The 16,853-nt window shown below is 37.8% G+C and overlaps 1 protein-coding gene across 1 annotated transcript in view; it reads left to right on the top strand.

The window, feature by feature from the left end:
• Positions 1-16,305, top strand: part of ITGAV (integrin subunit alpha V) — a 44,234-nt gene extending 27,929 nt beyond the window's left edge. Inside the window, exons 18-30 of the mRNA XM_085065963.1 lie at positions 1,358-1,495; positions 1,991-2,058; positions 2,565-2,712; positions 3,064-3,156; positions 4,183-4,262; positions 5,949-6,029; positions 7,019-7,124; positions 7,772-7,930; positions 8,822-8,935; positions 9,250-9,363; positions 9,457-9,564; positions 10,590-10,712; positions 11,083-16,305. Of these exons, the coding sequence (XP_084922089.1) occupies positions 1,358-1,495; positions 1,991-2,058; positions 2,565-2,712; positions 3,064-3,156; positions 4,183-4,262; positions 5,949-6,029; positions 7,019-7,124; positions 7,772-7,930; positions 8,822-8,935; positions 9,250-9,363; positions 9,457-9,564; positions 10,590-10,712; positions 11,083-11,178 (1,428 nt within the window). The 3' untranslated portion in view covers positions 11,179-16,305. The remainder of the gene's footprint in view (positions 1-1,357; positions 1,496-1,990; positions 2,059-2,564; positions 2,713-3,063; positions 3,157-4,182; positions 4,263-5,948; positions 6,030-7,018; positions 7,125-7,771; positions 7,931-8,821; positions 8,936-9,249; positions 9,364-9,456; positions 9,565-10,589; positions 10,713-11,082) is intronic.
• Positions 16,306-16,853: the final 548 nt, after the last annotated feature.

A 16,853-nucleotide genomic window follows, 5' to 3' on the forward strand; every position in this document is an offset into this window, starting at 1 on the left:
GTGCATTGTCTGTTACAAGTCTGTTGTGTTAGGTGTTAAAAAAAAAAAAAGACAAAACAATGCTAGAGAAATTTCATGCTCATTGAAATTACTAAAACCACACATCTGTCCCAAATTATTGCTGCTGTCACAAGATGAGTATTATTGTGGCTAAGGTCCTGGTCCCTAAATGGATTGGAAATTTAATTCAGAGCTTTGTTCTGGATTTCTTGGACAAGTCATCCAGGGACCACATTAGTTGTAATTTCCAAGCAACATCAAAGTTAATAAGCAGAGGTTGTCCCATCTACTTTGGAGGTTAAAAATTGCAGAAAAATATGGACCTGCACCTGAAAAGCCAAGATCAGCAAATAGCAGAGGATATGGAGAAGGTTGAAATACTAAGTTTGCTTTTTCTCAGTCTTTTTTTTTTCATCCCCACAAATGTGAACAGATGCTAACACAATTAAAAAGTATAGATCAATAGAAGAAACGCTGTGTGTAGCTATGTAAGTTCTGTGCAACTCAGATTTTTATCTCTGAGTACTTATAAATCAAACATAAACAATACTTAATTCCCTCCAAAAAAACCCCAAATAAAAATGCTAGTAATCATTAAGGGTTCATGGAGGATAAGTAATATTTTACTTTCTTTGATCTGACTTTTGTGAGTGGGATATATAAGGAATCATACATCTCAGATCTCAGAGTTAGTGAAGATTTAGCACATTTCCACCTGACATTTTCATTAAGAAGGTTATGACACATGACCTATATGAAATTATCACAAATGGGATGCAAAAACTGTTTAAAACCATAGGTAATCAATAAGTCTCTGCCCACAGAAGATATGTTCTGAAATAAGATCCTGAAATGAGCCATTCTAGAGTCAGTAATTTTCATTGCTCTCAGAAACGAAGCAGAGTTTATACTGATCAAATCTGTGGCTGACATCAAGCTGAGAGATGGTTTGTAAGTTCTCTGAAAGGCAGGATCAACACCTGATAAACAGAATGATTTGAAAGGAACGACATGAAAGTCAGCAACTCCCAAGCACCAAGTAATAATTTTAGGAAGGAGAAAATCATAAATCCATAGATGAGTATCTCTGAGGGATCTTAGAAGCAGACTGAGGTTTGTCTGACAGGAAAGAACAGAGTTGCTTAGCCCTTAGGCTACTTTTTATTGTATTTCCATGACTTAATATTTCTGTATGCTCCAGTTTTCCATTTGTTAAATGGCATGTTGCTGCTAAAATTGTGGAGGTTTTCTGACAAGAGATTTTCTACTTTGAAAAGAGCTCACAAGTTTTAACGTTGCTTTGGCCTCTCCATTCCTACTATGTTTCAATTGTGATTCAAATCTTTGGTTTCCTCAGGATGAATCTGAATTTAGAGACAAGCTGACTCCCATTACCATTTTCATGGAATATCGTCTGGATTACAGAACTGCTGCAGATGCAACAGGATTGCACCCTATCCTCAACCAGTTCACTCCTGCTAATATGAGCAGACAGGTACTCTGCTTGCACAGCCTGGGCTGAGGGAACTCAACATGCTTAGGTTCATCTTAGGGAGAAAATTAGGGCAATTCTGGAAGTGTTCAGTCTTGAAGGTTTGGAGTGTTTCATATTGCTAGTACTATTCTGCTCTATGCACATTGTGTTTATCCCTAGAGTTCTCTTGGAAATAGACATCGTTTTTCCATTTTGGCTCTTTTTTGCAAATTTTTACACTTGTTTGTAAAGAGATTCCTGAAGATGCAACTCAATACAAAGAGATCATTCCAAGTATGGAAAGACAGTTAAGCATCAGTCCTGGAATTGCAGTAGGTCAGGAGGAGGCACAGTGCCCTCCATGGTTAAAAACTCATTTGTTCTCTTCTGAGACTAATGAAATGAAAACCAGCTATTTAGAATTTTTTGATGTGGTGGGGAACAGTATTATTTAAAATGTATGTTAGAACAGGTGAAGGAATTATTACAACTGCATGTTTTTTGATTTTTGCATAGGCCCATATTCTGCTGGATTGTGGGGATGATAATATCTGCAAACCAAAGCTGGAGGTGTCAGTACAAAGGTAAATACATGAGAAAAGTACTACAAGGAAAAGCAATGTCCCAACATTTTTTCTTGTAGTTGGTGACATGAAAATACCTTGTTTGTATCTGGAACCAAAGGTGTTGCAGAGCTCTTGGCTGTATTCTGTAGCTGAGCCTTCCCTTGAGTTTTGTTATAAATAATGTACCTCTGGGCCTGCAATTCAATGTGTACACAGGGATTTAACGCTTCAGAATTGTTTGTTCCTTGTGAGAAAAATGTATTGCAAGTTTTGTGGTTTGTAGTACAGTTTACAGAAAAGATTCTTTAAAAACAGCATGTAATACTTGCCCCATCTATGATTATAGGTTTGGGAGTTGTTAAAAAGCAGCTTAGAGCTCCCCTCATGCTCCCAAAACAAAGGTGCTGCCTCCAGATTTCTCTGATGACTTTGTGAAATTTCAGAATGTCTTTTTCTCTAAGTTCAGCCACCTCAATGCGCTTTAAAACCTGACTGCAGAGCTCATTTTTACACTTTTTTTGCAGTGACCAGAAGCAGATCTATATTGGTGATGACAATCCCCTGACCCTCATTGTCAGTGCTCAGAACCAGGGGGAGGGAGCCTATGAAGCAGAGCTCTTTGTGGTTGTTCCACCCCAAGCGGATTTCATCGGAGTTGTTCGTAACAACGAGGTAAAATTCCAACTCTTGTCCTTGAGGAGTCTCATTTCAGGTGCTGCTGTGGATATCTGTGGTGGTTTCTATTATTTCAGTCTTAGAGCAAAGCACTGGGAAAATGATCAGGTTCTTCCAAGCCCCTCTTTTTTATGACCTTGAAAAGAGATCTGTCTTGTATCAAAACCATTGGTCTCCTTGGAGACTTCCATACTCAGATTTTATTTAATTTTAGTGCTCGACTGTGTTATGGCTGAGAAATTATATCAAAATTAATGCAGTATACCTAGAACTTGTCTCCAGACTTTCATCCAGGTGTTCAGATGTAAAGAATGACGTTCCTCAATATTTGTTTCTGGTTTCTTGCAGGCTCTAGCCAGACTGTCATGTGCTTTTAAAACAGAGAATCAGACTCGCATGGTAGTTTGTGACCTGGGAAATCCCATGAAAGCTGGAACTAAGGTAAGCTTTGGGCCAGCAGGTGTCTGGCAGCCCACACAGGAGGGCAGGTGGCATTTTACTTAATCACAGCAGTGTTTGGGCAGGAAGTTTTCTCACAGGAATTTAAGATTAGGTCTAGCTGGCCTTTAGCTGCCCGCATGTTTGGTTAGTACAGCAGTAGCTGGTTTCAAATTTTCAGCTAAATTAAAGGCTGAAAGGAGTGTCCATGAGTTGTATGATGCAATTCAAAACGAGTCATTCATTAAATAGTGGAATTAATGGACTCTGGTCCCTCATGAATTTTTTATATTTATCTGATATGTGTTTTCTAGACTTTCATCAAGGGCTAGCTCATAACATTTTTTCTTAGTTCATCTCTTTTCTGCCTACTTTCATGAAGAATGAGAGAGAGTTTTGTCTACTTGAGGCCTCCACAATTCCACAAAATGTAGCTGAAATTGGAAGAATAAAAAATAATTAGTGGGACCTGGCAGAATTTAAGATGATATGACATACTAAGTCTTATTTTCTAAGGAAATGAAATGAAAGTCAGTCACAATTATAACAATTTCATGATGCTTTTCTTCCAAGAGCCATCTTGTGTAGATGAATGAATGCTATTTCCCATGTCTTCTGAAGTGTATCAAGCTGAACTGCACAGATGTTAAAGCAAATATGAATTGACTTAGACCAACCTTGGGAACTAATTTTGAATCGTTAATGTGCTCCCTGCTCTTTAGGTTAAAATGCTTTTTGCAACACCTGGGGAGGCCCAGTTATGTGTAGAAATGGCTAAAGTAAGGGTGGGGAGCATGATGTAATCCTTATTTTGTGTTTTATGGTGGTGATGCCTTGGCTGCAATCTAAAGAGAGGGCAGTACATTTCCAGCCTGGGTGAACTGGACAGGTTTAATTTGCCAGTTCTGTAGACTTGTTCTCTCACAACCACGAGTCTCAGGCAATTGTGTTGTAGTGCAAGAGCATTAAGAAGCTTTTATTGTGTGTTTTATTATGCTTCCACTGAACCCCAGTGATTTTTGTCCCTAGCTTTTAGCTGGCCTGCGTTTCAGCGTGCACCAGCAGTCTGAGATGGACACCTCTGTCAAGTTTGACTTGCAAATCCGAAGGTATGGAAATCCATGAGTATGCACATCACCTGGGAGAAGACATACAGTAAATACACTGTGAGCTACACAGGATCACTCTGGCCTCATTATCTTGCCTTTGCTTTGGAATTGCTTGAAAAATAAACACACTGAGTTAGGTTTTCTAAAACAGAGGAAAAAATGTAAGAATGTATTTGTCCATGCATACCATTGTGCTCTGCTGACACTTGTGCAGTGCCATAGGATGACTTTGGGTTTATAGCCCTCTTCTAAAACTGATGTTTGAACTCTGAACTCCTTCTGATGCAAAGCCAGAATTTTATGTATTTAGGGGATGAGAGCCTTTCAGGGCAGGCAATGCATGGGGTGGTGTGAGCAGAAGCAACATGCAGTGAACTATCACTGCAGCCAGCCTAAAAGAGCCAGAAAATTAGATGGAACTAAACAGTGGTGTTCCTGTTAATTATCAGATGAACACAGCACTGTCATATAAATGTGAAATATAATTGTGAATTTATACTTTCTGGAGATGATGTTTAAGGTTTGGAGATGCGATCATTAGGAGTATCTTTACCCAAAGCAGTTTTGTGCTGCTCAATGGACAGTGCAAATACAGCTGTTGTATGTTTTCCCTGTGGTGGACCAAAAGCTTTTTTTTTCTTTCTATTTAAGGGCTTTGTTTCATTTAATGTAGTGAATAAATTAATCTCATCCACATATGCATTTTTCACCTACAAGAGTTAGAAAAGTTTAAAGCTGCCATTCTATTTTAATGATAGAGTGGTTTGCCATACTGAGCAAAGGCCTTGGCAGCATTAAATATCTCTTTTATCTCCCATTGCTGTCTGTTTGGTTTTCCCCCCATTCTCTATCAGCTGGCAAGGTGTGCCATTGGCATGTGATTCCTGTATTTTGGAGGAAATTATGTTGGAGAAAATCTATGCTGGGGTGTTTGTCCTCTTCTTTAGGTTAACAACACTCACCTAATACTGTCACTGGGTCAGAAACAGTCAGGGAGGTTGCTCAAGTCATGATTCACTCCTGATGGAAGAGAAGGAAGTTCCTGTAGCAGACAAACAAGAGCAGCAAACAGGGGTGTGATGGAACACGGTAATCACAGTTTACAGTGGCAGGCATTAGCAGGGTATTATCTGCAAGAGGGTTTAAGGATCATGCTTGTCTTAAACTCACCAAGCTAGATTTCCAAAGCTGGCTCAGCTCCTAGCAGAGCAAGTCTAGTCTCTAAAAGAGTGAGGTATTTACAGGTCAGGAGGAAAACACTGTTGCATGTATTTGTTGACTACAGCAGCAGCGAAGAATAATTAAAAGATTCTTTGTAAAGGAAATTGCTTGGTTAGGGAGACAGAATAATCAGACATGTAAGGAGATCAGGATTCTGCTCCCAGCACCACTTTGAGGGAGGAGTGTCCTCTGTATTTTCTGACATGGCAGCAGTAGAACAGTCAGCATTACCTTGGTGTCCTTCATTGACCTCTCCCTGCTGGGTGCCCTCAGACTTTGCAGAGGATGGCACTTCCATGCATTTAGGTGAGAACTTGCTGGAATCTGCTCCTTGCTTTTTAGCAGTTGTGCCTTCCTGTAGTGGCTCATGAGTCATGTTATGGTGTTACATACAATTGCTTGAAAGTGTGATTATAAAACATTTGCTTATTTCATTTCAGAATTTACTTCTTATTTTCTCTGCAGTTCCAACCTGTATGACAATCTGAGTCCAGTAGCATATTATCAGGCTGACCTTGCTATTTTGGCAGCTGTTGAAATTAGAGGGTAAGCAATACTATTTTAATGAACATTTTTAATGAGCTTTGCATTTTTGCTTCCTTATATTCACTGAACTTCCTTTCAGGTCTGCATAAGTTTTCAGGAGGCCTTAGGGAATTTTTAATCATAAAGACAACATGGTTCTCTCTAGCCAGCCTTTGGACTTTGAGATATTAAATAATTACAAAATTAATTCCAAAAAGGATTATTGTGCCTCCATTACTAGAGATTTTTTTCTTTAGAAGACAAAAATCATCCCTCATGTTTATAGTTTTACATTTCTGTCACTTTCCTCCTCCACAAACTGACTGGGGTTTCATCTGAAAACCCTTGAAACCTTATCTGAAACAAAAGCTAAGAAAATCCTATGGGATTTAAGTTTGCAATGCCCTCACCTTCCTCAGTCATAAGCATAGAATTAATATTGTAATGACTCTGTTACCTTCATCACCTCTGCTTACCAGAAATCTATTCTTCCCACCTAAAAGCTGTACAGTCCTCTGGTTTAGCCAGTTAACTTGGATTCCTGAGTCATAATGTTTTGAAATTTTCCACGACATTCATTATTTGTTGAATTTGATCAGTATCTGAGAGGTGGGGGGTGGCACACTGCAAAAGCATGATTGGTATTGTCACTGTTTTCAGGGCATGCTGAATTAGGATTAGGACTGTACTGCTAAGGCTCTACATCATCAATATTTCTCATTATCAAAGTATTTCACACTGTTTTTTTTGTATAACATGGATGTCTCTTATTTCTATAAATGTTTTTCTAGATGTTGTAGGATGAAATCCAAAATGTTTCTAAATACAAGGTTCATTTTTTAATGGAGAGAACAGAACTGAACATTTAATATTCAAACCACTTCTGTTCTTTGAGGTTTTATATAGAGGATGACCAAATGGAGATTGTATTTTAAGGATGTTGATGTTTTAGAGAATTACATTTATAGTTTCATCCTGGCTAATAACAACCCCTTTGCTCTGCTGTTTAGTGTGTCATCCCCTGATCACATATTCCTTCCTATTGCAAACTGGCAGCCGAAGGAGAATCCCGAAACAGAAGATGACATTGGGCCTCTAGTTCAGCACATCTATGAGGTGTGGAATTACTGCTGATTTGAGAGACACAGTGCTGTGATAAATCAAATAAATCTTTTGGTGTAGCTTTTCAATGGAGTTAATTATGAGGGTTTTTTTCTTTTATTTTGTCTTGCATGTAAGGAGAGATTTTATTTTCATGCTAGGCCAATAATTTGGAATATTCAGAAGAGTTGGAATGCCTGCAATCATGTAACAGGAGTGGCCCAATAGAAGAGTTTCATTACCTACAGAGCTGCTCATATTGTATTTTCTTGCCTTTGGATATCTAGAGAAAACATTTGAAGTAATGTGAACTCAGGAAATGGCTCATGGCTGTAAATTATTATACTCTGTCTGTTCTAAATCACTATTCTGAACTCTGTGAAAGAGTTTAAGTATTTAAAATGTTCTTAAAAGAATGACCAGAGATTTAATCTGGATTGTTTAATCAAGCGAAACTCAGTGAGAGAGCTGTGTGAATAATAATAGTTAAAAGTTTCACCACTTTTAGGTGAAGTTTTGATGCTGTTGCCATAAGTGCTTGGGGGTGGAGGGCAGTGGCAATGTCACATTTCTGGCTCAAATATAAAGTAACAACTATATGCACATTAATAGAGAAAGTAGCATTGTTTTTTTACATCTGTAAACTTTCTTTTCATAATCAGCTGAGAAACAATGGTCCAAGTGCATTCAGCAAGGTGATGATGACTCTGCAGTGGCCTTACAAGTACAAAAACAACACGCTGTTGTATATTGTTCAGTATGAAATTGATGGTCCCATGAACTGCACTTCTGACATGGAAATCAACCCACTGAAAATTAAGGTAAGCAGGACTTTCCCTTTCAGTGCAATGAAGTATGGTTGCTTTGTAAACACTCAAAATAGCCAAATCCCTGAGAAAATGAACAACAGATCGTTTTTCATCTGTGGCTGACAAATAAGTCTGCACTGTTCCACAGTACATGTCAGTATACATAGCAGGTGAAAAAAAAGGTAAACAACAGCTCACAATTGCCAACTCAAAGATCAATTTGTCTTGTTCCTTTCTCTTGTGGGATTTGCTTACCTTTTTTTTTTAACTTCAAGGCTGTTCTATATGAGTTCTAAGTCCAAAGCAATAAATTATAATGAATGTGGTCATGAAGTAAAACATGCCAGATGCTTCTGGGATGTTTATCTGAATTTTCTGGGGGTTGTTTCTTGGAAGAAAATGGTATTATTGTTTATATTACTACCTTTTTAACTAGACCCTCATCCAAAGGTCACAAAGGGCAATAGGGGTTAGCTATCACTGCCAGCAAAATATGGGATTTACAGAGCATAATAAACTTCTTTCTCCTAGGTTGGACTGGACATAGACCAAATTTAATTGAGTGTAGAGACCTGAATTCTAGGACAGTTTAGAACAAGCAATAAAAATCAGTATGTTAGTTCTAGAAGAATTTTAGCAAAAAGAGTGAGGGAAGATGTTCAGTGCACGGAACAACAAAGAATACTTGTTTATCTTTGATAATCAGAACACAACTTTAGTGAATATATAAATGCAAAGATTCTGTGCTTCCTCTGTGCAACTTGCAATAATATATTTTCAACTAGATTCTGACGAGTAGCTGGGATAGAGAGAGAGAAACCTGCAGTTTGGTATTTTCTTGACCTTAACCTTGAATCCTGCAATTATCTGAGTCATTGTTTGGGTTCCCTTGGTGTATCCTAGATTTCTGCTTCCAAAGATGATGACAGGAATGAAACACTTGGCAGGGAAGATCATCGAGACCATCGCATCAGCCGAAGGGATTTGACTGCAACGGAGGGAGATGTGCAGACTTTGGTGAGCTCTCAGCTTCGACATGTTGACAATACACCTCAAATCCTGTGCTCTTAGAAGTCCTTACAAACTAATTTAAGGAAGATTTGTCCTTTCTAAACAAGCTTTGAAATATTCTGTAATAGGAAATAAACACTGTCTTTGTAACTGCAACTTTGTTACTGTAACTTTGTAACTTTAAAACTCTAAGTAATTATCCAACACTGGAGGTTATTTATTGTGTTTTAATAGTTTATGCTGCTTTGCCAGGGTAGGTGAAGTAATGACTTTTCAAATATTTTCATACTTGGAATATCCTTCTCTATTTTTATATGCAGGGCTGTGGAACTGCTGACTGTTTAAAGATTGTCTGTCAAGTTGGCCACCTGGAAAGGGGAAAGAGTGCAATATTGTATTTAAAATCACGCCTTTGGACCCAAACTTTCATGAATGTGAGTGACTGTGAATATCCTGTTGCTGTTCCTGAAACACTGAAAGTGATTTTTGTATCCACATGCAATACTAATTTTGTTTTTCTTACGCAGAAAGAAAATCAGAACCATTCCTACTCTCTGAAGTCATCTGCTTCTTTCAGTGTTATAGAGTTCCCTTATAAGAACCTTTCCTTTGAAGATATTCACAATTCCACAGTAGTAAGTCATTTACATCCAGCTTGAGTTACCACATACAATCACTTCACAATTAGTGCAAAGACAGTTACTGTCTTTGTAGCATTTTTATGGCTTGGTATAACTTTAATTTTATTAGCCATTTGATTCATATATTTACTTCAGTTGTACACATACAATTGAGGGTAAAATAGACTAGAGTTGACAATGTTTGTGGCTTGGAAGACTTAACTGAGAATGAAAGAAATTATGGTGAACAGTCCTAATGTTCCTGTTAATGCCATTGTTGTTAGAGAAATATTTCACTTGGAGTTTGTTTTCAACTGTAGTAGCACTTAGGGCTTGAATAATGAACTTTCATTATATTATATGAAGTACTATGTGAGTGTGGAACAAAAAAACTGTCTATGCCTCAGGGGCTTTCAAAGGAATAGGAGATAGGGTGCAAACAGAAAGGAAGAGATAGGCCACTTGTTTGGGCTGGCAATTTGAAAGTTTTTGGTAAGCTTTATAGGATTAAAAGATCTTAAGGAAAAGGTAGAAAAGGATTGTGATTGACTTATTTTTGATAGGGTTTCTAATGCCTTTTATTAACTGGGTTTTGTTCTCTCCTAAGCCTTGTGGTGTTGATTTTTTTGTTTCAAAGGGTACTGCCTTTTAAGGAAAATAAAGGAAAAGCCCTGAACTACTTTTTCACTCATTCCAAAATATTTCCAGATTGCTGCAGTTTTACTGAAAATCATCAAGAATTACAGAAGACATGTTACCATTTTATCGCTGATTGCAAAAAAGCAAACCCAAGCAAAACAAACCCCCAACCCCCTGTTTTCATGTCATTTCAAAATCCTATTAAATTTGGGTCAGTAAAGTCTTTATGTCACCAGTAATCTATGGTTTGTAACTCACACTGGAGAGAAAAAGTAATTTATACTGGATTAAGATTATAATCACGATAGGACAAAGGTATTCAAGACTTAAATGCAATATGCATGAATGAACCCAGCATGTCCCTGTGGTGCAAAGTGTGATTTATTATGTTTTTCTGTTAGGTTACTACAAATATTACATGGGGCATTCAACCACAGCCCATGCCTGTGCCAGTGTGGGTTATAATTCTGGCTGTCCTAGCAGGGTTACTGCTCCTGGCTGTTCTGGTGTTTGTCATGTACAGGGTAAGTACTCTGTTTGGGGCTTTTTGTATTGTTTGCTTTTCCCTGCTAGTGATGTATGAGTTCACAGTGTACCATCAGTTTGCAGAAATACCTTGGTTCCCTAAGCATCTGGATCAGTTAAATTTTTGGACAAAGCTTTTTGGCTTTGTCAGGAAGAAGCAGAATAAAAGAGCATGACTGTGATTGTGCTGAACTCAGTTTCATTTTTCAAGTGATATTTACTGTCTTTGGAGGTCAAAAATGAGGGAAAAGAGAGTAGGAGTGAAAAGACAGCTTAATCACTTAAGAACTGATCAAGAAGGAAAGAGAAAGGATGTGTGTATGTTTTGCAAATCACAATGCAATTTCTCAATCTCTCTCTGAATCACAGATGGGCTTTTTCAAACGTGTGAGGCCACCTCAGGAAGAACAAGAGAGAGAACAACTGCAACCACATGAGAACGGGGAAGGAACATCAGAAGCTTAAGCAGAGTTTTATCTGTCAGACATTCTGAAATGTACACTTGCCTACATCTTGGTTACAAATATTGGCTTCCCCCTCAAGGAACTCACAACAGCACAGCTGCTGGTCTTGGAAGGCATCAGCACATGCAAAACAAGGGCAATACTTAAATCCTCCTCTTGGTACTAACGCCGTTCATACCTGCGACTAATGCGCCTACACAGACCTGTGTGTGAGAAACTCAAGCCAGAGTGTGCTGGGATTTTGCTTACTGGGACACAGGAAACATCATCTTTTCCAGCTCATGTGCCAACTGTCCATGAATTGCCACGCAGATTCTGCATTTGCTCTTGGAGCCAACAGCTTCCAGAGGTGCTTGCTGGATTACATGTTTAGGTTCGGGTGATTTTTGTTGGAGTACACTACATTTCACTGTCTAGCTCTTGAAAGTCAGTTGCACAAAAAAAAAATGAATGTAGCTTGTTTTATGATACTGAAGAATGTTCCTTGACCCATTAGCTCTGATGATGATTTTTTCTCCTGCTCAAGAAATAGGAAGGATTCAGTGGAGTCATTCACATCTGATACCTGTTCTGCACGCCTGTTCCCCTGCCTGCTCTGTCATCTGTCTTGTGGTTTCCCTCCAGACATTGCCAATACTGTTCTCCAGGTCTTACTGTAGGGATTGAGGCTACAAACACAAAGTGAGTGATAGAAATCTGGGGCTGATGTGATTTCTGTGGGACTTAGGGAAATGAAGGCTATACTTTATTTAGGTTGTATTTCAGTTTTTGGCCAAACACTGGAGGGAACGCTCTGTGACAGTTTTCCTGGTGCACTGTAGGGAAGCTGTTAATGCTCACATTCTCTGGCTGGCCATGGCCAGGTGCAGATGCAGTGAAACAGGGGCTGTTTAATCTAGGCTGTCTGCCAGCTACATCCATGGATCTGGATTGCTTTAGTCACACTCACACCTCCCTCACCTCCTGCCCTGAGAGAGCAGTGAGTCAAATGAAGCAGAGAAGAGCTGGCAGTGCAAAAGGGTTTGAAAAGTAAAGGTTGATTTGGCTTCTTTCACTTCACTCATTCATTGTTTCATTGGCTTGTTTCATTTGATTCATTCATTGCTTCAGTCATTGCATGTTTCATTGCAGAAGACATTGCACAAGGCATTTCACTATGTTCCATACATTTCATTACCAGAAAAGACACTAAGTATTTTGTTTCACTGTTGTGTTTTAAACATACCAAAAGGTCAGTGGACTAAAGCCGTGGGTTTACATCAGTCTTAGCTTATTTCCCTCACCACTGGTGTAGTAAAATGAAGCTTCCTCCACTTATTAAAGAACACAAGAACCTTGTCTCTGCATTTCAGTAGACAAGGAACTGCAAAGCAGGAGGTTGTTCAGCTTGCCACCACAAGTAGCTGTGTTGCACAGATCCTAGACTGGACATCCTTAAACTATTACTAAGGTGCCTCCTGTGAGATATGTTTATTCTCTTACCCAAAAAGGGAACAAATTACATTATAGACTCCCTGGATGCAGCCAGGTACACAAAGGAAGACTTCTGCTGTATTTACACCAGTGAGATCTCTGTGTAGACAAGCTCTTACAGGGACAAAAGCTCTGATTTGGTTTTGTACCTTGGGGTTTTTGTTCACAGCTGCATCTCTCCCATAAATACAGAGGTGCCCACTAAACCCAGAATTTTCTGAAATGAGCAGTTTGTTTCAACTCTTATTTCTGCATCCTTTCAGAGATTGAAAATCCACCAATGGCTTTTGTTGTTAAGTCCATTCTTACTCGCTGATCCATGATGGCATCCAAGTCCTTAAGGGAGACAGCACAGTCTGGGGGGGCCAGTATGTTCACCAGATATAGGCTTGCATATTTATCCATTTACATGGGTATGGTTTAGACTGTTTGTTTAGATAAAATTAGTTTACATGAAAGGGTAGAGGGCGTAATTCTGCTTTCGCTGAATGTTCCAGGTCTTCAGTGTGGCCAATGTTTTATTTTTGTCCTTATTTTTAGTATTGTCACTAGAAATATAGTAGAGAATCGGGAGTCAGGCTTTGATCCTGGCCTCAAAATGTGACTTTGATAGAAGAGCATTTCAGTTACTTACACAGGCTTGTGGTTCACACACTTTGTCAGCTGATTATCTAAGTGCAAGGAGATTGGTTTTACCCAGTCTTAATCTTAGTAGAGTAAGAGGTTTAAGAGACTGTCAGACAGATTATAGCTCTAATTCTTACATGTGTGCTTTCATTACATGTACACACCACGGTGACTTGAAATTTGTTAGACTACTTGCATGTGTAGGGTTATTAGGAGATGAAACAGAGTATTTAAAAACAGCATGGTCAAGATCCCTCCTGCTCACATGGATGGGATACCATAGCATTGTTAGTGCTAACTGCATCTTAATTTTACTGTGGCAACTGGAAACTCTCATTTTGCTGATTTTCAGGATAAGGAGGTACATTTTATTGGTACTACTACTGTAGCTATGGAAAGTACCTTCCATTTTTGAAGTTACATAAAGTAAGACTTATTTAAGTGGTTTTTATTTCTTGCATTCTGCTGGAGAACAAAAGCAAGTAGCTGCTTCTCCCATATCTACTAATTTCCAATTTGGTTAAAATGACCAGAGTAGCATATGTTAATGGAGTATACAGGTTACTAAGTGAGCATAGATGTAACACCTCAAATGGAGTGATCTTTGTGTTTCAGGAAGATTCCAAAGTGGAAATTTTCCTGGATGGGGGTGCAGGAAACTTTTGATAGCACATTCTAGATTCAGCAATACAATTCCAGGCTATGTGTGCACTTGTGTCAGGATGAATTTCAGACTGACTTACAGGCGTTGATGTATTCTTACAGCAAATACTGTAGAATGATGTTAAAGCTTTTAAAGAAACTTTAAAAGATGTATCTAGGAATGAAATTAATGCCTTTGAGTCAAAATTGATGTGCATAAGATGCATACTGGATGCATTTAAAAATACAAGTACAGTAACAGAGAATTAGTCTTCCTTGGAGAGCTATGTTCCAGGAGCATATTTTTAATTAATATAAAATCAACAGTTGTGTAATTATTTAGGCAGTAAAAACATTTTAAAAGTGCTATATCTTTTATAATGAAATATGAAATTATATAAGTACTCCAGTTTGCAATTACTGCAGCATCTCATGATCAATATTGAAAAGTGATTTATATTACAAAATGCTTATTACCTATTACTATATTTGACAATATTTAGAAAATGTAAAGCAAGGAACCTAATTTATAGGTTTACATTGCTTTCAAGAAACTATGGAATTGTGGAAATAGCTTTTGCTTAAGCATGATTGTAAAGTCAAATATGGGCTGTATTTATCAACGTGATTTGAAATCTTTGAGGAAATGTTTGCCAAGTATCAGGGATTTTCTGTTTGAAATTTTGATTTACACATTGATCTTTAATTCACATAATGCTTGTGGAAACTTTAGGAAATTTACTACATGTGCTCTTGCTTTATAAAACATTTATTCCAAGCAACGGTTTTACATATTTTGTTGTTTCTAAACTTGTGTCCATGCTACATAGTCTTAAAGGGTATTTTGAAATACTTCAGCACTAATCAGCATGCTTTTAGTGATTTGAAGGGATCACTCTGCACTTAGATTTTTGTAGCATTTGGGTTTGCTGTTGGTTCCCCTGACAGAGCCCAGCAGGATTTTTCCCTACACCCTCACAAACAGCCGCAGAGCATCATTACCCTGGTGAAAATCAAGGCAGTTTTTGTCTTTGGTCCAGACTAATGTGACTCTTTGAATGTGATTCTTTGTGTTCAATGCTGCTGGCTGTTAATGGGTCAGAAAAAAAAATATTTTATTAGAGAAAAACAGAAATCCAAAAAACAAAAAGGTAGTGGCTGAGCCCAGATGAGCCTTACAGCAAAGAGATGATTTGTTTGTTTCTGAGGTGTGCAGAGCTCTGGTAACTCTGGCTGGCAGTGGGATCTGAACTGCTTGGTACTGAATCTTCAGCCTGGAATGCCCATGTGCAATAAAACATGCTCTAGTTTGGTTCACTGCCAGCTCCTCTGCCCATTTTCATTCACCTAGGAAGGGATGTGGTGTTTGCTGGCCAATATTTGTGGTCAATATATAGTGGTCAATATTTGTCAGGACATTAACAAAACCAGCGTGCTCAGTGGGGTGATGAATGAATGGTCTGGGAAGTCTTTGATCACCCACATTGGGTGAAACCTGATGATTATTCTGTAGTGTATCCATTACTAACTCCTGAGTTCCTGAGAACCTTCTCTAGGTCCATTGTGGAGAATTTGACGAGAGACGATACAATGATGGGTTTGAATCTGTAGTACTACTACTTTGTGGTATTTAGGTCTATCTTTGTTTTCCAATGTGTAGAATTTTAACACAACACAGGAAATCTAACCTTTCATGCAATGACCTCCAGATATGCTGCATTAAAGTTGAATAACTTGACCCTTGGCTTTTGCAAAGTAATGGAAGATTGAATTTAGCATTTGCATTTTCAAAAAACTTGTACAGGTTCTGCTTTTCTAGTCCATGAAGGAAACCTGTATTTGCTATGACACAAATACGCTGAAAATGTAACATTTTATTTCTTTGCGATGGAATTTTTTTGCCTTTTTTTGTGTTTGCTCGTGCATTAAATCAGTAGAGCATTATTTGCACAAGCAGAAAATTAACATACTAACGAGAGTGCTGCATTTCGTGTTTTCTTTGTTGTGTGGTAAATATTTGCAGCACAAATGGGAATATTTTCAGTTACTATGAACTTGTTTCAAAGGTCTTCGGTACATTTAAGGAGAGCAATATACATTTGAAGTCACCTTATTTTGTATTAAATTATAAATTGTGCAAAAAAGTGGATATTGTGGCACAGTAATTTTGTACTGATATGAAATATATAGCTATTAAAGCTATGGTTTGCTTTTCAACTCATTCTTTTCATCCTAATGCAAATTTGAGTGTTTTTATTAGGTTGTATTTTTCTATGTATATATACAATTTCAAAATACTATGATTGGGTAAACTGAAAAATGTTAAGTATTGATTTGATTCTGATATTTAGAATTTTGGAATAAAATACCTCTTAATCAACAGGAATTCTGTTGTTGTTTTGGTTTTGTTTTTTTTACTTAGATGGATTTTTAATGCATTTAATTCACCAGTAAATATTTCACAGTATATGTCTGTACTCCCCAATTATCTGGTAGATAAAATGGTCACATATTCCCAACTTTTACATTCTCAGCTCAAGTGGCCCATGTTAACCTTGAGTCAAAAAATTTTGAAATCACAAGCAAGAAAGAGGATCTAGTCACAAACTATATTCTGTCCCCAGCAAACTGATTTCCAAGAGATATTTCTAGATACCAGAAATAAATATTTTAGATTTTATGGCTGCCGCATTACTGTAAAAAATGGTTAAATCTTGTCCTTTGGTTAGGAAAATTCTCTGAGAGCTGGAGGGTTCTTTTCTTTACAGTTTGAAGAGTGTGTGGCAACCTTTAAAGACTGCTGGACACCATTTCTCAAGGAAATACTCAGGTAGTTGAAATAAATTACTACCAACTTTTATCTCTAGAAATAAAATTTGTTTAAGAAGACATAATCCTAATTGTGATTATATTTTTGCTGAAATTGATGTTACT

The sequence above is a fragment of the Lichenostomus cassidix genome, chromosome 7 (assembly GCF_008360975.1).
Source record: "Lichenostomus cassidix isolate B80296 chromosome 7, HeHo_3.0, whole genome shotgun sequence".
In the NCBI taxonomy this organism is placed as follows: domain Eukaryota; kingdom Metazoa; phylum Chordata; class Aves; order Passeriformes; family Meliphagidae; genus Lichenostomus; species Lichenostomus cassidix.